Source organism: Taeniopygia guttata, chromosome 26 (genome assembly GCF_048771995.1).
Source record: "Taeniopygia guttata chromosome 26, bTaeGut7.mat, whole genome shotgun sequence".
NCBI lineage: Eukaryota > Metazoa > Chordata > Aves > Passeriformes > Estrildidae > Taeniopygia > Taeniopygia guttata.
The window spans coordinates 4,558,786-4,585,981 of NC_133051.1; the positions used below are offsets into that span (position 1 = coordinate 4,558,786).

General features: G+C 49.7%; 1 protein-coding gene across 1 annotated transcript in view; it reads right to left on the reverse strand.

The window, feature by feature from the left end:
• The window catches only part of LGR6 (leucine rich repeat containing G protein-coupled receptor 6), a 153,483-nt gene that overhangs the window by 30,581 nt on the left and 95,706 nt on the right, over positions 1-27,196 (reverse strand). The window contains exons 5-6 of the mRNA XM_041721290.2: positions 22,129-22,344; positions 11,602-11,673 (exon numbers count right to left, since the gene is read on the reverse strand). Coding sequence (XP_041577224.2) covers positions 11,602-11,673; positions 22,129-22,344 — 288 coding nt within the window. The remainder of the gene's footprint in view (positions 1-11,601; positions 11,674-22,128; positions 22,345-27,196) is intronic.

Sequence of the window (27,196 nt, forward strand, 5' to 3'; positions counted from 1 at the left end):
TGCTTCCCTAGCGCCACACTCTGCCACTTCCCCACTGCTTCCAGCTTTGGGATGAAGAAGGGAAAGCTGCAAAAAGCCACTTCACTGTCCCTCTGCACTGCTGTGGCACGGGCTGGGGTGGCCCAGGAGGCCTCTTGGCCCAAGGGAGCTGGACCTGGCAGTGCTGCCCCAGCTCTGGGTCTGACCCACGGCTTTGTGTGCGACATGTGGGGTTTCCTGGCTGTGGAGTGCTGTCCTTTTTGGCACAAAGCAGATCAATGGCAGCAGTACTTGGTGGATGGATGGCAACACACCATAGCAGTGGCTATGCCAAGCAATAGGGAATCCTCACAACAGCAAAAATAAAAATAATAAGCATGACATAAGGGAGTTTTCCCCATTAACAAGTGCCTTTGAAAGCGGAATCAGTCAGGCAAGAGGTTCAGAACTGAATGTGCAAGAGCAATGGCTATGAGTAATCCCTTTCCTCAGCTAGGTTCAAAGTTACCAGCTCTAGCATGGCAGTGGGATGGCAAGAGGAGCCTTGTCTGTTCTTCTACTTGAGATGAAAGCCTCTGAAAGGTCACCCAGTCTGCCCAAGACACAGTGAACTGGCTGGCTTTCCATTGTTTTTATTGCTAGAGGGAGCCTATAGCTTCGTATTTGGAAGATCTTAACCAACACTGTTGTTTATTTAGAAATAAAAGTAAGTTGACATCAAAGGCCCAGTTATTTTGGGCTTTAACTGCCAGGGTGATTTGAAGCTGACAGCAAGCAGCCTGGAACTATTAATATCTTCAGTCATGCCAAAAGGAGAGAAGGAGGGGAAAGAGTCTCAGGTCAATTTTCTGCCTGTTAGGGACTATTAGTGGTTCCACACAGGAAGCCAAAAAAAAATTATATAGTACTATAAATTCTTCCATAAGCCACAAAACACCACAAATTTGCAGCTAATAAACCTGAAGATGAAGTGAGATTAGAAGTTGTAGATGGGACATTTGCTGACTATTTCAGTCCCAGTGGAGTTGGAGATGTTACCATGGTGCCTGGAGGGGACTTTGTGCAGCCTCCTCTGAGGACCTGCATTTCCACCTGTCCTGTGCTGGCACCTCATCAAGCTGCCAGTAAATGTAATTACTGCCTCAGCTAGTTGTGCTGGTTACTGTGGGCAAATCAAGCAGTGGAAATGATTTAATTGGTAGTCTGGAAGCCCAAGGGGGCCATGGTGACCATGTAGTTTGACCTCTTGCCCAGTACTGAGCAGACAGCTTTACCCAGACTCCATACATCCAGTCATGGCTTGTGGCTGAGCTGCCAGATCAGTTCAAATATGAAAAATAACTGCACAATCAGGTGCTGTGTTTTATGGGATCACAGATTCATTAAGGTTGGAAAAGCCAAGACCATTGAGTCCAACCATTAACACCACACTAAAACGTGTCCCTAAGCACTCTAAGTGGTTTTTTGAATGCTTGCAACAGCTCCTGTTGTGTAGCATCAGCATAAAGCCCACTCTCCTGGCACTGGCAGCAGCATGTGTCTGCCCTTGCCCAGCTCAGCCTGAGGGATGAGATGCTGCCAGTGGCTAAAAGGAGTGAGAGGAGAGAAGGGGGATGTGGAAGACCCCGAGCACTTGTCTGGCTCCAGGCAATGTGCCCATCCCCTAAAGGAAGAGGGGGATGTTCACATGCACCGCAGAGAGGCAATACCCACCATGGGATTCATCTGCTAGGGTCAGCGTTTTCACTGGGACATTAATCATGTCCTAGGAGACCCCTTTTTTTGCAAGTCATAAGGAGAAGCCAGACCATGATGGAGCTTGAGGAGTGCATGTGTGTCCCAAAGGAGCAGAGATGGGCTCCCCACTCTGGGAAGGTTGTCAGGTACTTAGGGTGCATGATTCCTGCCAGGAGCAAGAGCAGTCTCTGAACGAGGATTAATTCTGACAGCCTGGCCTGGAAACATCTCAGCCTCTCACTGATAGGGTGCTGCAGCACTTTACAGGGCTCCTGTGGCACTGAGGGTCCTTTGCAGAGGCAGGGGGACTGTCTGTGGGTTGTGCCTTGCACCCCTGCAGCCACCAGTCCCCCCCAGTGCAGCTCTGATCTCCACTGAGCATCCCAGCAGTGTCCAGCGTGTGGCTGTTGCACCCAGGACTCCTGTCTGCTCTCTGCCTGACAGAGGTGATGGATAAACCTTTGATGTGTTTAACACTGCCATGCACACTCAGACACAAAGGGCCCTCAGTGCTGGGACACACAGAAACCCCCAGGGAGCTGCTGACTCAGGAGGCAGGCGGGGAGGAGGCAGCTCTCTGCCAGGCTGGAGAGGAAGGCAAAGCTCAGGGAAGCCTGGTCTACAGCAGGCCATTCCCCAGCTGCAGGAAAGAAGCTGGGGGTCTCTACCTGTAGTTTCCCCCCCTCCACACAGCCCCCGGAAGAATCCGACTAGCTCAGAGATAGGGGCTGTGAGGGGAGGAATACCAGGAGAGGGGAAAAATATTCAAAAGAGGCTCTTACCCCAGGGGGTTGGTACAGCTCTCTTTATTCTGTGGTGTCCATGTGGAGAGCGGGGCAAAAGAGCAAGAACAGGAAATGTCAGGGGTCTATATAGGTTTTGGACAGGGTGGGCTTTCCTGGCTCTCCACCAACCCCGTTGGGGCAGGAAGGAGGGTCCAGGGGTTATCCTGATCAGAGCCACAGGGTCCCAGGGGAAGGGGGGCACAGGGTACCCATGAACTCACTGTAACATCTACCTGCTCCCCAAAGTGCACAAATGGCTGGGGATCAGCCCCTGGAGCTCTGCTGCTGGCAGGAGGGAGTGTGGGATGGAAGCAGAGCTCCCGTGCACCACCAGCACATGCATGGTGAAAACGTGCCTCCAGCTGCCTCTGCTCCCCTGCTGCTGCCTGCAAGGGCTGCTCCTCCCTCTGCACAGGCATCACTTCACATCACACGCCTCGGGAGGAAGAGGCACAGACAGCTGCTCCAGGAAAGGCTCTGGCAACAGGGAAAAGCTTTGGGCAAAAGGAAGCCCAAAGAGCCAGAGGAGCTGAGCACCTGTGATGGGTCACAGCACGTCTGCAGACTCAGAGGTTGGAGCTTGGAGAGCCCCAGTGCTGCTGTTCATTGCAAATCAGAGGTTCCAAGGCTGCAAGAGCAGTGGCAGGGCGAGCCAGGCTGGAGAGCTGGCCAGGTGCAAGAGGGGTGTGAGAGTTTGGTGGGCAAAGGGAGAACAGGGAGAGTCCTGCAATGGAAATGAGCCTTATAGTGGAGCCAGGGAAACGTGCAGCACCTCCAGAACTACCTTTTCACCTGAACTGCCTTCATTTTCTCTCTTTTTTTTCTTTATAAACCTGCAAAATATCATGTCTGACTGGGCTTGTGTTCTGCCAAAACTCAGCCTGGTTACAAGGTACTGACTGGTTCAGAGCTGAGCTGCACCAGGGAGAGCACGTTCCTGGTAGTCCAGGCTGGTGCCTGAGGGGGAGAAGCTGCAGCAAACTGGGAGGGGGGCCCAAGGAGACACCTAGTCAGTGCCAGGTGTGTTTGCCAGTTCAGTTTCACAGGTGACTCTCACTGTTTGGAAAAGTCACTTTCCATTACACAGTGATCAGAGAAGTCAGTGAACTTTATAGCTCTGTTCTTGGGCTGGGCACAGGGACCCGTGCAACCAGGGCCCAGAGCTGTGGGCCTCCTTCCAAAAAGCCACGTGTCCCCTTCCTTTCAGTGTACCCTCAATCTGGGTGCCTCAGTGTCTTAGGTTACAGGATGTGGCAGGGGGTGTGCATTGTATCCCCCTCTGTCAGAGCTGGGGCAGATATCTTCCATTCTTTGGGCACTTTTCTTTATCTCTCCCACAGCAAATCCTCCCTCCATGAGATCTCTGCTGTTCATGGGACATTAATTATTAATTATCTTCTGTTCATGGCCAGTGAGTGTCCCTGCATGGCTGAGAAAATTCCATCATCCCATGGGGAGATGCTCTGCCCAGAGGAGGAGCCCAGAATTCCTACCTGGATCCAATCTGACCTGGGAACAGCACAGCAGCCTTTGCCCCCTGCATTCCCAGAGGAGCAGCTTTCTTCCCCCTGCATTCCCAGAGGAGCAGCTTTCTTCCCCCTGCATTCCCAGAGGAGCAGCTTTCTTCCCACTGCATTCCCAGAGGAGCAGCTTTCTCCCCACTGCATTCCCAGAGGAGCAGCTTTCTTCCCACTGCATCCCCAGAGGAGCAGCTTTCTTCCCACTGCATTCCCAGAGGAGCAGCTTTCTTCCCCACTGCATTCCCAGAGGAATCCCAGGCCCATCTCCCCCAGCCCTGGAGCTCCAGAGGAAAACTCCCCCCTTGTGCAGGATCCTGCTCCAGCAGAAGCACAGCTGGCACTGCAGGAGGGCTGAGCCACCCTGGGATGGGGCTGCTGCCACCACCCTGACCCACAGGGGCTCAGGGCATGTTCTGACCCTGTCAGTGTTGTTCTGTATTACTACATTTCTATTTTTTTTTTCCCTACTAAAGAACTGTTATTCCCGCTCCCATATCTTTGCCTGAGAACCCCTTGATTTCAAAATTATAATAATTTGGAGGGAGGGGGTTTACCTTTTCCATTTCAAGGGAGGCTCCTGCCTTCCTTAGCAGACACCTGGCTTTCTAAACCAAGACACTGAGCCTCTCCTGAAGTCCCTTCCATCCTCTGGCAGGGCAGCTTGGGATCACACAGCCAAGCTCTGATGAGCTGCCTGGGGACCCATGCTGACACTGGAGCATCAGGATGCTGAGGAAGTACCAGGACAGCTCAGTGCAGCAAACAGGGTGTCCTTGATGGGTCAAATCCATCAGCTGCTTTGGGAATTCTTCAGATTTGGCATTAACATCAAGACTCTGCACAAAAGGCTTTAAATTAAACATGCTGATGGAGAGAGATCCACTTGAGGAGCAAGGTAGCATTTGGCAGACAGTTTTCTGGGAGAACAGCAAAGCCTGCCTGGCCCTTAAAGTGTTAAACAACCCCTGTATGAGCTCTACAGGGGATATTTCCCATTTCTTTCTTCCTGCCTTCATTGCCTAAGGTGCACTTTATATTAATTTTCTTTCTTTTTTTTTTTTTTTTTTCTCTCCCATAGAAAATCCGACTCTCCAGAGGAGTTGGTAGGTTCCAGCTCTGCTCTGCATTTACAGACTCAACTAATTACCCAGATAATGGGTCGGGTTCTGTGGTAAGGGCATTTCCTGTGAGGCAAGGTTAGGCAGATAAAATGCCTGGAGCCAGAGGGTTTTGGATTCAGCCGTTCTGGGAGACATTTCTAATTTATTAGTGCAATTTTTAAAAAATAAATTAAAAGGTTTTTAAATGAATGGAGATTTGCTGTTTCCAAGTGATTTATCTCCTTTGTGTGATGGGCGGAGGAGCTGGCAGGGATGGGGATGGGGAGGGAGAATCCAGCAGATAGGAAACAGCAGGGTCATCTCAGGTGGAGGGGATGGGCGAGGGCTGCGTGGCCTCCCTGAGCAGTCCGTGTCAGAGACAGGCTGGAGATTTCCCAGAGGAGCAGCACTTCTGGGGCAGATTGTTCCTATTTTGGCTGCAGCCCGGAGGCCTCCAGGGTGCTGAGCTGGTCCTGGGGAGCAGCCATTCATTTCCAGCCCTGCCTGTGCCCCCAGAGTCACCTTGGCCCCGCTGGGGGCTGGCTGGGAAGGCAGGACACTGCCAGGACAGGCTTCTGCTCTCTGCCAGCACCAGGGTCTGTCTGTGTGAGTGTGCCAAGCAGGGGAGCCCTGGCCCCTGCCCTCGTCCTTGCTCCCTGGGACTCGGCTGTGTCCATGGCAGGGCCCACTGACAGGGCCACAGCTCTTACTTTTGCATTTTCCCCTTTGCCTCAGCGGTTTCAGACAGAGCTCTGAGCAGGTGTTGGGGAATGTGAGGTGGCTTCTGTGGTGGGGGACCCTGCACATCCCTTGCCAGGGTGCTGCTTGGCACTGCCAGCCAGCTGAGCCACACCTGAGAGCACAGAGCCACTGCTGCTGCCCACCTGCCTTGTACCAGGGACTCACCTCAGGATTCCTGCTGGGGCTGTGTGTGACAGCCAGCCCCCAGCGCCACCACCTCTCTCCCTACTTGGACAAAACAGTCTGATGGGAGAAAAAGTGCTTTCCCCTTTTCTCCAAAGCAGAGATCACATCCCAGGGGCATTTTTAATGAGTCACTTCCACAACTGCTTTGGTGGAGGATTTGGGAAGATCCATGAGGAGCCTCTGTCCCCTTCCAGCTGCACTCTGCACTTGCTCTCTGGGGTCTGCTCTGCTCTGCCATGGGGACACCGAGGGCTGAGGACTGCCTAATAGCAGGGAAGGCAATGCTGAATGATGGTCTGTGTGTGCTGGTGTTTGGGGATGGAATTTGGGGCCAGCTCTGAGGTTCAGCTGCCATGGCTGTCTCTGAGGCACACACACACACACTCAAGCACCTGTGTCTGCACAGGTTCAGGTCAGCTTCCCCTTCCATCCCTCTGCACAGACAGTGACCTGGAGCTTGGTCGTGCAGGGGGGCTTCACTCATTCCCCTTCAGCTGTGATCCATGAAATATTCATATTTCAGGGACACAGAGGGAAAAATTCAGTGTTACCACTAGCTACCTAACGAGGCTGAAGTTGAGCACTGTGAGGTATGGGGCAACTGTTCATCAGCCTTTAGACTGTGCTCAGACTGGAAGCAAAGCTCAGGGACCTCAGGACACTGCTCAGCTTTCCAGGTGAGGCGGTAAGGAGGAAACCTGGGCATGAGAGCAGCTTCCCTGTGGAAATTGATGTCACAGGGATCCATCCCCTCATGAGAAATCCTTTCCTCACGAGCAGTGGGGGAGCTGGCCCCTGTGTTAGCACCAGGCAGGCCTTTGGCTGGCAGTTTTCCCTTGCTGCTCCTCTGAAACCAGCACCCTGCCCCAGCCCTGAGCACAAGCTCTGGTGTTCCCAAGAATCAGTCTCTGTCACTGCAGGGATGCTCCTGGCTGCAGCTGAGCTGCTCCTTCCATCAGCTTTCCCATGACACTTCTACTCACCAGGCTTCTGACACACAGCAAATCTCATCACAGAATCATGGGATGGTTTGGGATGGAAGGGGCCTTAAAGATCATCTCATTTCAAGCCCCTGCCATGGGCAGGGACACCTCCCACTAGAAGATGTCTAAACCCCTTCCCCTTCTTGCTGCTTTGTTAAAGACTGAGAAATTAGGTCTAAGATAATCAGGAAATGTAAAGTCAAGATCTTTCCATCCAAATGGCAGAAACAGGTGGTGCTCCCAGATGTTTTACTGCAGGTGTTACACATCTCAAGGGACAATACACCACAGGGCAGGACTGACAGGGCAAATCTGGAACAGGGAAGCAATGCAAAGAGCATTGTGTCTGCAGTCTCAGCTCTTGGCATGCCTTGCACCTACTTCTTGCAAGAGATGGTGCTTCTCTTGACTCTTTTTCATTTCACCTCCCTACTCCTTACCCTCTCAGGAGACCCTCACCTTGCTGTGCCAGGCCACTTGCCATTCACCTTGGCCACAGGCCAGTGGGTGATGGATGTCCTTCCCTTGGTATTTATGGTCTCTGTGCCCAGCAGGGCAGTGCTGGCTCCTCCCTGCATTTCCTGTGGGCATCCCCTCACCTTACACCTTGCGTGGAGGGTTGAGGCCATTAACCCAAAGGGGCTACAGGAAGAATCAGGATATTTCCACTCTTATTCACTCCATGTGTCTTTGGGAAAAGGCTAAAAAATGCCAGGCTTCTCCCACTCTGGCCATCTAATCCCTGGTTTCATGGCTCAGCTTGGGGCTTCTTCCCACAGCCTTGCAGGGTTGTTCTATGTCATCTCTCAGGCTGATGGGAGCTGGAGAGGGAATCTCACTGGTTTACAGGGCTGTTTCGAAACCCCTTTGGAACCTGGCCCAGGCTGCTCTGAGTTGCTTCCAGCCTACCTGCCAACTTTCCTTCCCAGGAAGAGAAGGCTGGGGGGGCGGCTGGGGAGCAGCCAGGTCTTGCCCTGACAGAGAAAATTTTCTTGGAGCTGCTTTCTCCAGTTTCATGCTGGTGTTTGACTCATTGAGACCTGGTGGGTGCTGCACATCTGCCTGTCCCCACGTCAGTGAAGAACACAGAGCTGCTCTTGCTGTGCACTTGGCAGAGCTGACTTGTCCACAGAAGCTGCAGGTCAGTGCAAGGGAAATGTGAAGTAATTCATCTGGCTTCACCTCTTTCTAGATTTGCTGCCCTCCTGAAATATCAGTGCCAAGCCCTCTCCAAGAAGAACGATGCTCCACTGGGATCTGTTTTTGCAGAAATGCTGAGACTTGGATCAGGTGAGCAGTGTGGTTGTACTTACACAGCTCACACATTGCTGTGAACTGCATGGGGCAGTGCCCGCTGCTTGTCTTAGGGTTTTGGCATTTAATAAAAAGAGATGTTTTCATGTCTAGCTGAATATGAGAAGAAATATTTCCCTTAGGGAGACAGAGGTTTTTGCACCTAAAACTTCCCAGGCTTTTCTGAAAAACCTGAACAATGTTTTCCACTCAAATTTTACAGTTCTTCAACTATTGTGCCTGGTTTATAATCAGCATCTGGCCACAAATACTCATTTTAGGAACCCTGGAGAAATTTCTGTCTTCACCAACCCTTACCATCCTGCTGCCTTCCAGGAGGTAACACCCACGGGGTAACTGAGAGCATGGTTTGGCCTCCACAAGCCAAGAAAATGTGCTAAGTGCTGTCAACAGAATGTAATCATAATTTGAGTTAGAGGATAAATGTGGAGACTGTAATCGTCTCCACATGCACAGGAGCTGAGAGGTGGAAGGTAGATGCAGGTCTAGCAGCTTGGCTGGGACAGTCAACCAAAAGCTTGGCAGTTTTTTGCCCCAGAGCTTGCCAGATTTGGCCAGCAGACAGGTGGGTGCTAAGGAATAACATGGGAGGTGGCTCCACTTGAGGAACATCTGTACCCCAAGGATCACTGAGCTGGAATGCCTGCTGGCCCGAAGGAGAGAAGTGGATGCTCAGGCCAAGAGGGGCAGAAGTACTCTCATTGCTCTGGAGGACACTTCTTCAGAGCAATCAGATGTGGAGGAGAGTGTGGAGAGTCTGAGTTCTCTGCCCCAGCACCTTCCTTGCTGCAGGCAGCTGTGCAGGGTGGGGCTGTGGGACCCTCACACGCGTCCATCCTGCAGGCCCTGGACACAGGCAGTGCCCTGCTCCTCCCAGGGCTGCCTGATCAGCATCAGCAGAGACTGGGCTTGCAGAGCTGCAGTGCTCCAGAGTCCCCACACTGCTGCACAACCCTGGCCCTGCAGGCACTGGGAGCAAGAGCAGGGGACATGGAGCTCCCCAGGTGCTGGGTGGCACCTCGGATGGGCAGCAAAAGGCAAAGAAAGTGTGACAGTGGGAGCAGAGTGGAAGAGAGGGAAAATGAGCATTCAGCACAAGTGGCTGTGGAAACAGAATTACCTCCCAGGGCTATGAAACCCTTTAGTCATTCCCACAGCAAAAAAAAGGCCATCTTTGCCTCTGCAGCTCCATTCTGCTTGGGATGGGCAGCAGCATCTCTAACCACCCTGGCTGCAGAGAAGGGTTGCCAAGATGCAGGCTGAGATGTTCCTGCATGTCTGCTACCGCGTAGTCCAAACAAGGTTTTCTTCCATCTGCCAGTTCTCTGCTTCCTCCTGCTGCTCCCTGCCTTTGTGCTGCCTGGGTGCCACAGCCCTGCCCTCACATATTTGCCTGTGACCACCAGAAATGACTGGGGAGAAAGCCAAGCTGGGACCCGTGGGTCACCAGAGGAGACTATCCATCAGCCTCCCACTCCTGGCACAGTTCAGCCTCTCCCCAGCTGAGCCCTTCTGGGTGGTCCCAGGATCTGCCAGTCTGCAAGGAAGAGACAATGCGTGTCATGGTCCTGCCCTGAGGAGTGTGTCTGGGGACCAAGGGTTTGCTTGCTGCTGCCACTCTTGCCTGATAGCTGCTGTTGGCACCATGCTGGGCACAGAGGGGCCCTGTCTCCTTGAGTGGCACTTGAATGCTGGGAAGCAGCATCTCCTTCTGCCATGACCTGGACCCCCTGGTTCTCCTGGCAGGAGGCGAGGGCCTGACTCTGACCCCAAGCCTGCATGGAGGGACATATTTCTGCACAATTGGAGGCATCAAGCACCTCTTCCAGTCTTTCAGTGCCTCAATTTATTTGTTTGCTTGTTTATGTTTCCTCCTGGGCTGATAGACAGCACGAGGCCCAGGCCACTCATGCAGCTGTCACAGCACAGGGCATGTGTGGCCAGGCTGTGGGATGAGACTGTCCCTGAGTTCAGGGTGAGCCCTAGCTGCTAATCACAGATGGTTTGGCTTGGAAGGGACCTCAAAGTCCAACTTGTTCCACCTCCCACCATGGGCAGGGGCACCTTCCACTATCCCAGGTTGCTCCAAACCCTGTCCAACCTGGCCTTGGACACTGCCAGGGATGGGGCAGCCACAGCTGCTCTGGGCACCCTCACAGCCAAGAATTTCTTCCTGCTCTCCGATCTCAATCTACCTTCCTGAAGGTGTGTCCTGGAGGAGAGTTCATTCCCGATTCCCGTCCTTCCTGCAGTCTTCTCACGGGTTGTTTCCCAGCCATGCCAAGCACATTGTGCACAATGAAATCAGCTGGCTATGGGTGATGCCAGCAGACATGAGATCACCTCAGAGATACCCCACAGACCCCTGAGGACTTTCCAAGCCCCAAACTTGAGCCAGCCTCTAACTTTGGTGGTCAGGTGTTGGGGAGTTTTTAGGACCATGCCTGTGTGCTGAGAAGGAGATGTACTCCCTGAGCAGGGAATGCATCCAAGCTCTTGGGATTACCCCTGGACTGGAATGGTGTCCAGGGCCTCAGAACCCCTTGCCAGCCACACTGCTCACATGCACAAATGTCCTGCAGCAGCAGCACAGGCACAGGAGGAAAGCCCAGGCTCTCACTCCCCAGTAGGCACCATGCCCTGGGCACCCACTCGTGCCTGGAGCCAGCCCTGCTGCTGCCCTCAGTGAGAAGTGTGGGGCTGACCCCCTTTCCTGCATGTGGGAAATGGATTTGTAGAGAATTCTTAAAGCTTGACAGAAGGCTCATATAGTGTGTATCTGTATGTAAACTTTGAGATAAGAAATGCTGACTTAGAAATGCCATGGAATAGGACAGACGTTGAGAGAGAAATGGAACTGGAAATAAGTTTCTAAGAATGGTTTTGTAAATAAGACTAGATACTTTGAAGAACTAGAACTATGAAAGATGCATTGTAGTAGGACCCACAAGGGGTAATTTTAGATGATTGGCTTTAAGGCATTTGCAGTATGGTGTGGCTAAAGCTGATAAGCCAAGAAACGCTTATAATGAGTTGTAATTAGGAAATAGTTGGCTTCTGGTTGTGATGGCGTGAATTATAACTCCTGCATTGTCTCACCCTTCTCAAGAGACTGAGAATAAAATAAAAGTTTTTAAAATGCCTCTCAGTTACCCCATCTCTAAGTCAGAAAAGGGGTTAATCTGACAATGCTCGCTGTGCTGGGGCATGAACACACCCCATGTCTTTAGGACAGAGAATGAAACAGGGCACTCACAGGGTTTCCAGGCTGTGCAGCCCATCAAAGCCGTTGGCTCCCAGGCTTTGGATCCGGTTGTTGTGCAGGTGCCTGTGGACAAAACACAGATGGTCAGTGGGGGTGCAGGCTGACCTTTCCCACTGGTCTGAGCCATGGTCCAGAGTGTCCTGTAAGCTGAGCACACCCTGGGCTGGGATGCCAAGGGCACTTATGGGATTCCCTCTCTTACCCCATGAGACACGTTGGGTGCAGCAGTGCTTGCAGAGAGCTACAGAGCTCCCATTCCTCTCAGGAATTCCAGGCTAATGCAGGATATTCCCTGAGATCTCCACCTTCACAGCTGTCAGGTGGCTGTGGATGAACATGCTTAAGCAAGAAGCTTCAAGAAACACCCTGGAGCTCACCTTACTCTGGGCTCAGCCCACAGTGTGGCTTCACCAGCTGTTCATGGGCACTGGGTGCTATCTAAGGACACAATTGTATTTGGACTTCATGGAGTCTTAGTACCAGCAAGAAGACTTTGAGTGCAAAATCATCCTGTTAGTCACAGTTTATTATCTTTACATTGAAAGGAAAAAAAAAAAAAAAAAAAAAAGAAGAAAACTCTTCCAGTTCCTGGACCAGCTCCAGTTTGATTGCAGTGAGAGTTGTCTTCAGTTCAGTGCTTCAGAGTGCCTAGCTGAAGTGCTGGGGCCATGCCACAGGCTGATGCACATTCTCTGCACCATAGGAACAGTTTTTTTCCTGTTCCCCTTCATCCTGCTGCTACATGCCACGAACATCTAGTGCTTACAGGCTTGGGAGCTCCCAGCCTTAGCATTGGCACTGGGAAGCCATATGCTGGGGGCCCCTGCAAAGCCACCTGGGGTAATTTTGCCTTGGAAGCTCTGTAGGTGATGAGTTTCTGGAGTTCTGGGTTCTGTTTTTCCATGGATCTCTCACTCTCCTGTCTCAGTCTTTTGTCAAACCCAAGGCTTTAATCCCTGAATTCCTTGTCTTGGATTATCAGAGGCTCTTGTGTATGTGTGCACATCTCAGTGCTTCTTCCATGCCACTTCCTTTACAGCTATGAACTTGTGGCTAATTGTGCAGCTCCTTCTGAAATCCCACTCAAAGGCACCTCTGAGTCCATGGACAGAGTTCTTGTGAGCAGTCTGAGAAAAGTCTGCTGAAAACCAGGAGAAGATACCCCACTGCTGCCCAGTCTGCACTTCTAGCAGCCTGCACCTAACCCCCTTGCTGATGCCCGTGCTTGCACTGCCACGCTCTGTGTGCTAACTGCCCACCAAGAGGGGCAGGTCTCTCAGGGTAGGTTTCCCCATCAGTTCAGATTCTCTTTTAACACCAAGTCCATGTGGTGAATTGCTGCTATACCACTGCCCTTGGTATCCTTTTGTCCCATGCCCATGATAGCACTAGCAAGGGATGCACCAGCCTTTGTCCAATGCTGCTGCCTCCTTCCAAGAGCCTGGGGGAGGCTCCATCCTGGCAGGTGGATAAATGTTTTTTTCATTATATGCTGCTTGATCTAAATGTGTCTCAGCTTGAAAAATCTCTCACTCCACCTGGATTTGAGCGTGAGCTGTTTGGCTGAGCACAGGCAGCTCCCACTGCCAAATATTGTAGGGTAAAACAGGAGGAAGCTGGGAGTGGAGGAACAGCCAGGCTCTAGGGCAGTTTGGTAGGGGCCTGCAAAACAGAAACCAGCCTGAGATGGTTGGGAGGAGAGCATACAAACATTTCAGAGGAAGGGGAAGGGAAGGGAAAGATATCTGATAAAATATGTTTGCTCCTTTGAGCAAATGGGAAAAGAAGAAAAGGATGTTGCCTGCAAGAAAACTTATATTGTGACTTTTAGAGGAGAAAAGAAGCCTGAGATCAAAATGAGAATCTTATGGGAGAAATATCTCTTTGTCACAAGAAAAGAAGTTTGTGCCCAGATAGCATCCTCTGTCAAATGTTAGCAGCTTCTAGTCATGCTGCCTTCTCTTCAGTTGGTGCTGCAAACCACTTTGAGTTCCTTTGCCACTGGATACTGCAGTTGGCAAAGAGAGGGTTGGGGTCTGGAGTTGCTGTGGGATCGCATGAAGAGGTACCACAAGAACCCCATGCCCCAAACCCCTGTCTGCTGTGAGGGGACAGTGTGGGGACAAGGGAATGCTGAGTGCCAGGGAAGATATGAGCTCCCTGGAGCTTTGTTAGGACAGTGTGACTGGACACCTTGTCTGAGCTTGGACATGCTGACCAGCTGACTGCTGTCACTGCAGTCAGGCAAGGAGACAGCAGAGAAAAGCAATCACCTGCTGTGTATATATTTGGCTCTAGAGTGCTTTGTTTGGAGGCAGAGTAATGAAAATCATCCGAAGGAAGTTCTTTGTTGGTGAGAAAATTATGAGCGACCAAAAAAGGGAGTTATAAAAAAATTTGCTGTCCAAGTTGAACTCTACAGTTACCCAACCACATGGCAATAATAGAAACAAGAGAGCTGGAAAGGTAAACACTTGAAAAGATGTTCCTGTCTTCCATCCTGCCTTCTTTTTTTCTCCCCTGGTAAACAAATTTTAACAAGTGGAATTGCAACATCTCCAGTGCTTGTCAATTTGAGCTCAGCCCACACGACGTTATATTCTGCCCTGTAAATTACAGCTCAGCTGGTTTGATAGCAGCTCAAGGTACTTGATTCTGGGCTATAAACAACTCCTATGATGCAAAAACATGGGAAGTCTTTAAGCTTTTGCTGAAACCCACCAGTCACCTTGGTAGGGGCAATGGGCTTTAGGAGCTGGGTCTGTTCCTTTGCAGGTCAGTGCCAGGGGGTGAGGGTGGGTTTGGGCAGTTACCCATGAAAGGATTTGCCCGGGATGAGGACAGTCACTGCTGCTCTGTGGGCAGGCTGCAGGTTGTTCCAGCCATGCAGTTCCATCAGAAACAGGAACAGCAATTGTACACTGGAGCCTGGCGGGGTGGGACCTCCCGGGACCTCCTGCAGCAGCACAAGAGCTCCCACCTGCCGGGGACAAGCCAGCTCCTCTGCTGCCAGTGAGCCCTTGCTGTGCCTTGCTGAGGCCAACAGCAATGAGAATCCCCATGCAGGCTGGGGAGAGAGGCTGCAGCTGCCTGCTGCCTCAGGTGGTAAGAATTTAGAAACAAAACAGAAAAAAAATCAAACCCTACAAGATCAATTCTGACCCACAATAAGAAACATGCAACAGATTTGAGAAGGAAGAGTTTCTCTCCTTGCCAACAAGATATTACCATAAATTTGGAATAAATGTGATTTTCCCCCATCATTCATGCAGCACCCTTAGTCAAATTTGTTCCGTTTTCACCTGACTTCCTTTTCCACTTAGTTTTTCAGAGAATTAAAAGGTCCTGAGAACAGTCTGAGACAGTCCAACACAGGCAGTAGCTTCAACTCTGGCAATGCCACCTGCAAGGGGACTGAACATTTGTCTTACACAGAAGGGAAGCAAGCTGAGTTGGTGCCTAAATAATGCTTTAATGAAGGTGCTTGTCTATATGGGCAAGGAAAGGGAAATTGTATCAATATCTGAATTGAACACTGGTGAAAGCAGATCTGGCAGGACAAATGTGGTGCTGATACCCACACTGGTAACTGGATGTTTATGAACTGAAATGGGTATAAAGAAGAGCAACAAAAATGATCCAAGGGCTGGAAAAAAAAATAGGATGAAGACTTAGAGAACTCAATCTGTTTAGCTTATTAAGGAAGATCAAGGGGATGAGTGCAGTGTAATGTATAGGATTCTTCCTGGTTAGAAACTGGGTACTAAAATGTTTCTGTGATTTAGCAGAGAAAAGAATAATAAGAACAAATGTCTGAAGTCAAAGCCAAAGAAAATTCAAATGGGAAATATGAGCGGGTTTTTTTTTAACACTAAGGATGATTAACCACTGGAACAGACTACAAAGAGAAGTGGTGGATTTGCCATTGCTTTCATTTTTAATGACTTCATTTTTTTCTTCTCAAAAAGGACAAATGCAAACATTTCCCATCAATTATTTGCATTAGATGATTTGAACCAAGCTCAAATCTGACATCATATGAATTCTCCCCTGACGGGCCACTGCCATGATGAGCTTCCATCTTTATTGTGGCAAAATTGTTCTTTTCCTCAACTTGGCCATGGATAAGTAGACAAATCTAAATCATAAATGGTGCAAATTCCATGGATTGTTTCCATTACTGGAGGACCAGCATGAGGCTTGTCTAGTGAAGAATAAAGCTCCATCAGAAATGACATTTTCAGGGTGCATTGGAGCACGATTTGCTTCTTCCTCAAGTGCTGGAGAAGGAAATCCACTTTTGCCAAGGCAGCAAGCTTGGTCCTCCGAGAGAAAAGGCACTATTGCCAATAAAAAGGCTCATGAATGGGACCCAGATGTTCCAGGCAATATTGTTCTTAGTGATAATGAATTGCACATGCCTGACACTCCCTGCCAAGAGGTTCCCAACAACTTCTCAGAGAAACACTGGTAACTCCCTTGCACAGGTGAGGGCAGGGATTCACAGGCTTGTCCTGCACCAGACTGGGCTTTGTGGTGCTAGGAAGCCCCAAGTCCCACAGATGTCACTGAAATGACTGGTGATCAGCTTCCCTGGAGAGTTGGGATGTGCTATGTTTGCTCCTAGGTAAGGAAGACACTGAAAATCAGTGGTCCCTTCTGAAAGTCTCAGCCAGAGTTCCAACAGAACAAGGAAAAATGGGAATGGGAACCCAGAAGTCTTGCAAACAAGTTTTCTCTTCTAGTCACTAAACCATTCTGTTAGAGAGAGGGCTGCATCATGTCCTTTAATGACAAAAACTGTAAGAAAGAGGAATTCTACTAGAGAGCCTTCATTTACTGTCTTCACGCTTTCAGCTCGAAGGTGCTGCTGAGTGACCTTGGCAATACATTATCAGCTGATATCCAGGTTGTGTGACTGTCAAGTGCAGCAGAGGGGAGAACCAGTCTTCTATGAGCATACACACTATCAGGATTTTATATATCTCCAGGAAAGAGGTATTGGTGCTTAGTAGCTATGAAAAAGCAAATGAAGTGACAGGGATAGCTAGAAGAGGGAAAGTGGGCACAGAACAGCATTGTACCATGATATAAAACAGAATTAATTTTTGTCTTTGATGCAGTTACAGAGTTGGTCTCTCCATCTGAAGGTGTGAAGGAAAAAAATAAGTGTAATATGAGAACTAACTTCTGATTTTACACAGATATGTAAAAACAGGACAAGGGAGAAAGAGGGTAGTGTAGGGAACGCTGGGCTCCAGGATGGCTTTGATGAATGGGGAGGAGAGATCTCTGGAGGCTGCTCTTAGAATATCAGGTTTATAAGGGATGGTGAAAGGTCTTGCTTGGAGCTGCCAGATGCAGCACGTGGCAGGGACTGAGGGGATGGAGGAGGGGAGAGACAAGGGGTAGAGAGGATGCTCCAGGAGAGGTGGAAGTTCTAAGAGGGAGGAAAATTCAAGAGGGGGAAGTTCCAAGAGGGCGTCCGGCCCCCCGGAGACCCCTTATCAGGGGGCTTCAAGGTGGGCTGGGACAAGACTTGGGTTAATGGGGTCACAGACACCTGATGTTTCAGGGGAGGGTTACAGGTGTGGGATGAACCATACATTCTGGGGGGTGACATGGAACAGTCCATTTGGCTTTTGGACCTATCTCTAGGTAAGGGCATTGTCCAGCCGGTCGGGGACATTGTTTTCATCCTGGCTGTACTATTGTAAATCTTTTGCCAGGCAATTATATTTATCCATCCTTTCCAACAGGGTAGATTTTTTATTTAACTAAGAGAGGGTAGACTTAGATCAGATGTTGGGAAGAGATTCTTCCCTGTGAGGGTGGGCAGGCCCTGGCACAGGTTGCCCAGAGAAGCTGTGGCTGTCCCTGAATCCCTGGAAGTGTTCCAGGCCACTGGACAGGGTTTGGAGCACCCTGGGCTAGTGGAAGGTGTCCCTGCCCACGGCAGGGGTGCAACTGGATGAGCTTTGAGGTCCCTTCCCACCCAAACCATCCTGGGATTCCATGTTTCAAACCAGGTAACTGGATGGGGACTGGAGGAGCTGAGCTGAGGGAAGGGTGCAGTAGACATAACAAATACAACAATGGCACAGAGGAGATGGCCACAGAGCACAAGGATTAGAGGGTGTTAAGCAAAACTAACTGGTAATGGCAATGGCACAAGAACAACTTTTCCCAGAGTCCATTTTTTTTGACCAGGTAGGCAAGGGTGATGGCCAGGGTAGAGGAGTGGAGCTTCTCTTTTGCTCCCATTACAGGGCCAAAATGATTCCTGGAGGTTTCCAGGAGCTAAGGCTCCTTGTGGACCCAAACAAGGATGGATCTGGGTTTTGACCTAATTTGCTTTAACTTAAGGGGTTCTCTGCTATGTGATGAAAGTAAAACTACTTGAAGATTTTCTCTATCCAGATCCCTCATTACAGGGCAAATGTCTCTACTGCTTGACCTGTTTTGGAAAGTTCACTCTGTCTCTGTGTCCCACACACATCCCAGCATCTCTGCTGAGAGCTCCTTGGGTGCCATCAGGGAAGAAGGGAACTGCAGCCCACTGCAGAGATGTGGCAGCAAGGACACACCTGCAGCATGGGGGATTTCCTGGCATTGTAAGATTTTACTTGAGGACCCCTCTGGAGAGTGGGACTGAAGAAGGTGCTGTGATTCCTGGCTTGAGACTTCTTGCTGAATTTAGCTGACAGAGGAAATGAGGGACACTACTGAGAACTGCTGTCAGGCACTTCATTGGACTGTCAGCACAGCAGCATGGGGGTTTCAGATGCTGACTGCTGAATTAAAAATCTCTTATGCTCAAGAAAGATGATGATTTTTGTAAAACAACCTTTACTTCATACAAATCATCAGCTGTAAAGTATTCAGGATTATTTCTGTGTGCAGGTACTAAGATACATTTGGTCCTGAATAGATCAGACTGGAAGGTAATCAACTATTCCCATGAACTGTCTATGGATATTCTCAGTTCAGTCAGAGAGAAGAAGAGAGGTTTCTAACCAGGCTGGGCCTGGGAAAGAGTTGGAAAGGAATTTAAATAATTCTCTATCTCTCTTGTTGTCCACATTGTTTATAGATATGTTCTGCCACCGTGCATCATTCACTGCACACCAATGGCTTGAGATGTTTTTACTTTAAGACCAATGAAATTAGTCTGCACGATGTTCCCTATAAAAAGAGCAATGCATTTGAAATAAATCAGTTGAGTTGAGTTCTATTCATCTGTCCTTCTGAACTGAAGTTCTTTTGTTCCCGTCCTGTCTCAACAGTGACAAACTATCCTGATCAAATATCCACCTCTCTTCTGCTATCAAAGCACAGTGCCAACACTCCAGCACACGGAGCCCTTATTACAGTTATTAAAGCTGGGAAAGGATGGTGCCAATTATGGAGAGTCATGGATTTCATGATGAGTGATGTACATGGGACTCTGCTCACTGAACAGCCTGCAGCCCTAGTTTGAAGCCTGCAGCAGCAATAAATGGGAATAAGATCAGGGAATTCCTCAACAAAGGTGTCATTTATTAACAGACACTGAACCTTTAAAGTATTCCAGATTAAGGCTCTGATGTCAATGTTTGTGGCGGTGCAGGATGGTGAAATGATTCTGCCCAGGGCACAAGGGGTGTGGAGCAGGAACAGTGCAGCTGCACCTGGGAAGCTCCTGCCCTCAGCCGTGGCAGCCACGGTCAGCCATGACCAGCCATGGTCAGCTGTGGTTAGCTGTGGTCAGCCATGGTCAGCTGTGGTCAACCATGACCAGCTGTAGTCAGCTGTGGTCAGCCGTTGTCAGCCATGGTCAGCCACGGTCATCCACAGTCAGCCATGACCAGCCATGACCAGCAATGACCAGCCATGACCAGCAATGACCAGCCATGGTCAGCCATGGTCAGCCATGGTCATCCACAGTCAGCCATGGTCAGCCATAGTCAGCCATGACCAGCCATGACCAGCAATGACCAGCCATGACCAGCCATGGTCAGCCATGGTCAGCCATGGTCAACCATAGTCAGCCATGACCAGCCATGACCAGCCATGACCAGCCATGACCAGCAATGACCAGCCATGACCAGCCGTGTCCCTGAGTATGACCAGGCTGTATAGGAGGGATTCCCCTGTGCTCAGCCCCATCTGCCCTCGGCTTTCTTCCCCCAGGGGCTCATTGTAACACCCTGTAGCTGGGAGTTTCCCATGTTTAGAGCAGCAGCCAGATCCTCCATCTACCTGCAAATCCAGGCATTGGCAGAGGAAGGCACACACACCATCTTCACCCTGGTGGGGAATGTCTTCTCTCCAGCTTGGCTGTGTTTTGGGAACATTTGCTTGTCAGCTCGGTGGGTGAATCTGGAGCAGGGACTTATCCCTGGTTGGGACACAGGAGGGACACTGGGTGACTTTCCACTGGTGATGTGTTGACAAGGGCTTGCATGGAAGCATGGGAGAGATTTATGGGGCCAGTTCTGCCAAACACTTGTGATCCCACAAAAATGCAGCATTGTGTCCCACAGAGCCTGGCAGGATCACACATGTGTTCCCTTCCAATTGTATGTGGTGGGACATTATTCTCTCCCTTGTGACCTAATGGTCAATGACTTTTATTTCTCAAGCTTGCCTGGTTAATTAAGGAGTTGCTTCTTGCCCACAGTATGGGATGAGCTGGAATGAAAGCAGCATGCTTTGGAGGCTGAAATGAAACCCCAAATGTCAGCTCACCCGCTGAGTGAGCTATTAAAGCTGACTGAAGTGGTTGCATTATGGTGGCCAGGGGTTGCCTTAGAGAATGAGCACTATTGTGGGTGAAAACTACTTTTTTGATTTTTCTCAAGTTGCTTTTTGCTTTTCTCCTAAATAAGCCTTTATGCTTTGTCTAAACAGATGAATTTGATGCTTAATAAAACGATGAACTGTGCTTTGTCCAAGCACTTTCTATGCTGGATGGTCTCAGTAAACACTTTAAATTCTGAAAGGGAAATAATTGCTAAACTTTCACTAAGGCACTACATGCTGAGATTACTTAACACCCTGCTATCAGTACAAATTACCAAACTAGAGATGGCATTTCATGTGGATAGAGGAGCTCTAAAGCATTTGGTAATCACACCCGAACTTGCTGATCAACACCAAAGAAGTAATAAGCATCTAATTTGCATATGTGAAGTTCCTTTTAAAGGGAAGATAATCTGCAAGGCTCTGTTGATAGAAAGGATGCCCCTCCTGAGCAGCTGCCAGAGGGATCAGTTCCCTTTCTGCAGGAGCTTTGGTGTCTCACTGCCCATTGTAGCAGCCAGAGGTTCTGCAAGGCCTCCCTGGCGGTCACTTGCCTAAGATAAGAAATGCCAAGCCATGATGACTGGACCAAAGAAGCCCCTCGTCCACATTCAGACCTTTGTTATCTCTCTGTAAGACTATAGGTCATATTCTCCTCGACCCTGGCTATTGGATCATTTCCAAAACCCCTGTACCCTACATAAACCCCATTTCTGCCCAGCACAGCAGAAGAGCTGACACTGAGACCCTTCACAGGAGCTGCCAATAAAGACACAGCTTTGGAACCACATGCAGCCTTCTCCTCCCTCTCCCTGTGTCTGCCCATGGCAAACAAACACCTGAAATCACTGAAGAGCTGAATTCACCAGAGAGCTGAAATCACTGAAGAGCTGAATTCACCAAAGAGCTGATCTCACTTAAGAGCTGAGCTTCTTGCTAAGATTGCCCGCGGCTGGGAGCTTGCCTGGGGGACCTGGACAGGTTGTGCTTATCAGCCCAGCGCTACCCGGGACACCTATGGCCTGGGGTGGGATGGAGCCCGGGAACCCCAGGCTGTAGGAGCCCATGGAGGGAGCGTTTCCATCCCGGAGCAGCAGCACTGCTCTCCCAGCGCTGCCCGGGAGATGCCTACGAGGCCAATTGGGCAGCAACCACGCAGAACAGCAGACTGCAGATGTGCCACACTCATGCAAATAAGCAGGCATGGGCTTGGCCAAGGTGTTGGCGTTAGACCTTTGGTTTAAAATCGTATTTGGTATAATAAAAGCGAGGAGTGGGGAGGAGAGGGAGTGAGTTGGTATGTTTTCCAAGAAATTAAAATATTACTTTTTTGACCTGACTGCAGACTGTTGCAATTTAATTTTTTTTTTATGTTGCTAGAAATTCCTGTAGTTTTAACACAGGGATTGTAGGGAGGAAAAGAAATGAGGAGGTTTTTGTTGCTTGAATCTTCAAGGAAAACAATCTGTTTTTTTGTTTCCAGTTGCTGATTTTTTTTTTTTTAATACAAAACATTTCTTGCATTGTATCAGGGAGCTTTCTAACTCTTCACTGAAAAGGGGGAAATATGACAAAAATCAAAAGAGGCAAATTTAGCATTTCATATCAAATGAGGAGGAACAAAACCTCTGTCCCTCACCCCAGGGGGAGTGAGCAGCAGGGATTCCCCACAGGAGGAGGAGCCCTGGGCAGCACCTTGTCCCAGCGAGGGAATAAGAAGTGGAGGAGGCTTACAGCACCACGAGGCTGCTGAGGTTCTGGAAGGCGAAATCAGGGATGTGCCAGATCTGGTTGAGGGCCAGGGTCATGGCTTGCAGCGCTGGCAGGTGGTTCAGGGCGCGCACAGGGATCTCCGTCAGGGCGTTATCGTCCAGCCACAGGTGACGCAGGGAGAGCAGCCCCTCAAAGCTCCTGTCGGGCACCACGGAGATGAGGTTTGCATCCAGGCGTCTGGGTGGGAGAGAAACAGGGTGGGGTCAGTGAAAGCCCTTCCCGGGTGTTGTGCAAAGGGAGCGATGCAGAGGCGGGATGGATTCATGGCCAGGGAGATTGGATTGAGCTGTAAATAGTGATTAACGTGAAAAGGTGTCGGTGACGCTCCCACCTGTGCTGGGAGATGTCTGCCACCGCCAAGTGATGCCTCAGGTTTTGGCTTTTCTATTTTTCAGATTCTGTGCTGCTTTAGTGTGTGGGTCTGGGGTGGTGAGCCCTCTGCACAGAGCAGGGAGACAAAACAGTTCCTTCTCCAGCTGGGGACCAAGGACAACCAATCCAAATCTCAGGCCCAAGAACACAAACAACGTGGGCTGAAGAGAGAAAAATAAGAAGGATGGGACTTCATGGGCTAAAGCTGGAATTGGACAATGAACTCCAAGGTGCAAATGGAGCAGAACTTATAAAAGTGAGAGACCCCATGACCAGTCACCCATTTTGGGACCATTTTGGTTCATCTTGGGTGCAGCCCTGGCTGGGCTCTTGTGCTGCCCAAGGTGGATCCATGGAGGCCTCCTAATAAATCCCTGCTTTATTCTTTAGCTCTGTCCAGCCTCTGTTCTAGGGCAGCCCTCACAAGGCATCACAAGGACCATTTTTCCTTGATGGCCATTTGGTGCTGCCAGCTGATGGCAGCTTCTGGAGCACCGTGATGGGGCTGAGTCCCTCTGGGTGCCCCCTGGGCCAGCTGTGGCTCGCAGCCACCCCCTGAACTCGGAGCATCAAAGCTGCATCTCCCAGGGCTGGGCTTGCCGTGGATCAGCCTGAGCAATGCCAGCCCAGGCTCACACCCACGGCTGTGCAGGACACCAGGAGCCACGGCCCCATTCCAGAGGGAAGGGATCTCTCTGGAAACGGGAAATGTGTCACAGCCCTGCTCGGTGTTCTGTGTGTGATCCCAACCACCAGGGGTACCTGTGCCCTGTGTCACAGGGCAGGAACTGAGCCTGTGCTCTGTTATCACACCTTTGGGCCTGTCCTTCCCTCCATTTACCAACTGCTTATTTTTAATCACTGTGGAAAGCTTAAGGTGGTTGAACTTGAGGTTTAATTTGGTGAGAAACTTTAAATTTGAACACTTGTTTTTGTTTCAAAATAGCATGACAAGCCAAAAAAAATTAAGGCTATTATGAAAAAAACTTTAAAACTTAGGTTTGGTAATAATCTCTCTAAAGACCTTTTATTGCAATGATGGTGAGCAGGATACAATGTGTTATCTGCAGATTTTGAAACCAAATTATAAGCGGAAAATATTTCAAATTTGGACGAAATACCAGGAACCGATTATACAAAATTTTAATTTCCATCCACAGCCAACAGAGCTTATTTTATTTTTCCAAGCTATCTAAGGCAGAGATCTCTGAATTCAAATTGCAAAGAGGAAGCACTTTGTCTCTTATCAAAGCATGAGAGAAGGAAGTTAACAGAGAAGTCATGGCCCAGCCCTCAAATCAATGATCCTCTAGAAAGGAATGTGGTAAAGAAATTAGTATTCTTGACTATATAAAGTAATATTTTTGATGAAAGTTGAGCACTAGAGCACCCCCCCCAGACACTGTAACTCCTCAGATACAATCCTTCTTCAAATAGTACCAACATTTCTTAATTCACAGAACACTGCAATGAACTGCAGGAGGAGGAGACCAAAGGCCCCATCACGAGTGGGAGCAGGGCAGAGGCTGGGTGCAAGCCTTGCTTTCTGCAAGGGAGTGTGGGCAGTATTTCCTGGGTGAAATTCTCAGATAATCCTGGGAAACAGACCTTCCCTACATCACAGAAAGAAGAATTTCTTGCCCTGGCTGGCCTGACGTGGATGGACAAATCTGGAGATTTGTACCTGGTTAAGAAGTGCAGTCAAACCTTCCTGAGAGCTTCAGGAAAATGTCCTTTAAATGCAGAGTACAAGCTCTGCTACAGCATCACCTGAGACCGTGATGATAACCCAGGGTGAGTTAAACCCCTATTCCATTACTCCCATTTTGCCACATTAATGTTTTAACCTCAGAGGGTGGGGAGGCCCTGGCCCAGGGTGCCCAGAGCAGCTGTGGCTGCCCCATCCCTGGAAGTGCCCAAGGCCAGGCTGGATGGGGCTTGGAGCCAGCTGGGATAGTGCAAAGTGTCCCTGCCCATGGTGGGAGGTGGAACTGGATGGGCTTTGAGGTCCCTTCTAACCCAAACAATCCTGTGATTCTGTGACTGATTCTGTGATTCTGTTCTGTTGAGGGGATCACAAAAGCACATCACACCCAAAGCTCCATTCCCACAGGTTTTGTGTCTTTGCTCAGAGGGCCAACACAAGACAAAGGATTTTGATTTTTCCTGTTGAGAGAGTAGGCACTTCAAGTTCTGCTCCAATTTACTTATTGCCCCCCCGACTATAAACAAATCAGAGAATAACATCATTCATCTTCTTGAGAGAACAGTTCCAAAGAATAAAGATCAGAAAAGCAAACCCTGCAGCAGCTCAGTGTAAGGCTAAGGAATCTATTTGAAAATTTAATCAAAATGTTTTGGGACAAACAAGAACTTTTTGAGCAAAATTAAAGCTTCCCCGCAAAATATTAATCTTTGTTAATTTTTTCCATTCCTTCCTCAGCACAATAATTCTGTTAGGTTTTGGCATCATAAACTGTTAAAAAAAAAAAAAAAAAAAAAAGCAGCAGCATTGCTTACTTTTCCCATAGATATTCTTTCATCCAAATCCCTATAAGTTTACTGAAAATTGTTTTAAAGTGAATGCTCAGTTTCAAGTTTAATTACTTAAAGAACAGACAATGAAAATACCCATGTGAATAGTTATAATTTCTCAAACCCAAACTAAGCTTTCAGAAATGGAGACGCTGAACCAGAGCCAGGGGCTGGTACACCAGGCTGAGCTGGGACAGGGACAGGGACAGGGACGGGGACGGGGACAGGGACAGGGACAGGGACAGGGACAGGGACAGGGACAGGGACCGGAGCAGGGACCCGGGAGAGAGGTGGAGCCCATGGCTGTCCAACTTTCCATCCCACTTTGCTGATGAACTCCTCAGTCTGACCCACAAAGGAGTTTGGTTTCAGCGTGACGGTGCCCCAGGACTTGGGGAAACCCTGAATTCTGCTGGATTTGCTCTGTGGCTGTTTAGCAACCCTCAGGAAGGGCTCTTTTCCCCCTAGGGATGTCCATGGGTGTGAGAAGTGCAGCACAGGTCCTTGGTGGAGGTTTTTGAGGTACTTGGATCCTTCCAAGGAGTTTGTTAACACTCCTGGATGGCTTCTGGCTGTGGACATGCTGCAGCCTCGTGTGTCCACAGCTCTGCACCTCCACACCTCGCTGCCAGAGAGAGGTCACCTCTGCAGCACTCAGAGAACCCCAACTCTGCTGCTCCTCAGCTCTGCAGGGGCTGCCAATGGCCTCCTGGTGAGGTGTGATGTGTGGCAGCTGTCCATGAGACCTCTTGGGGTGTTGGGAAGCTCCAGCCATGTGGTTACTGTCAGTCTGCTCCAGAGTGTGGAGATCAGAGCTCACACAGACTCCTCAGTGGAGCAAAAAGGAGACTTTCTGCTGGTACAATGAGCTGCACCTGAGAAGAGTCAGAATCAGCAGCCTGCTTGGACCACAGCACAGCAAGATGCACCAATCTGGAGCCAGGTAAGTTAAAATTAGGAACGAGGAAGTGCCCAGGTGAAGGCATTTCACGTGCAGCGTGATGGGCAGGACTCCTGATGTGCCTTTGCAGCACTGATGAGGGGACATGGGCTCAGTGAGAGCTGCATTCCTGGCACCAAGGGATGGTTAATTGCTCCTCAGGGAGCTGCTGGCTCTTTCTGGAATAGATGTGCATTCTTTCTAATAAAAGCTGTGCATGTGGGGATTGCTAATTGCTATGGCTTTCAGACAGCTCTCTACTCTCTTCTGGAAGCAGAAAAGCTGAAGTTCTTGGCACAGAGTTGTTAGTAATTATATCAATTATACTAAACAAAAACCAACCCAACAGTTCTCTCCTTTCTTCAGTGTGCGACTCTGGCTCCGTAAGTGTTTTGTGTTATGATTTATACCTGAGGTAATTGGGCTGATTAGTGGGTAAATGAGACAGCACAGGCCAGGGCTGGCTCCTCACCTTCCACGGAGATGTTTTAATCTTTGTTTCACCAAATCACTCAAGTTGGTTTTCCTTGCAAGCTTTAACCCTTTGCTTGCTTGCAGAGGAAGATGCCTCTGGCAGAGCTGCTGGATGGCTCAGGAGAGGGACTCGTCCCACGCCTGCTGTCAAGCAGTGCTATGGGTCTGGAGAGAGGATCACACACAGTGACTCCAGATGTCAGCATGGCCAAGACTTCCAAATGACTTCAGGGGCTCAAGCACAGCTCTGCAGAGTGTTGGCCTGTCTGTTGCATGCAGAAAGAGGTGATTTTGAGTGGCACATTCAAGAACAACAGCTTATGAAATCCAGCAGCTGCTGAAAGTCTCAGTTTCTGTCTTTAGAGCTGCAGCTGCTGCTGAGAGTTACAGGGATATGACTTCAACATGACACTGACTCAAGTCCTAAAAGCGCCTGCAGTCACCTCAGTCTTGGGGACCACAGGGGTAGTGAGAGAGGGAGCTGCCTGGAAGGATATCCAAAGTCCACTGGTCTGAGGCATCTTTTTCCCTGAGCAGATGTTCACATCTGTGCAGAGCCAGGGTGAGAGAACCAGGTCAGCACCAAATGTGAGTGTGCCTCAGCTTGGCAGTTTCTTGCTTTGCTGCTGCTGTGGAGTGACAGCTCTGGGGAGGCAGAGGAATCATGTGGGATGGGAAAAGGAAGTGTTTCCTTGGGCAGGACATTTT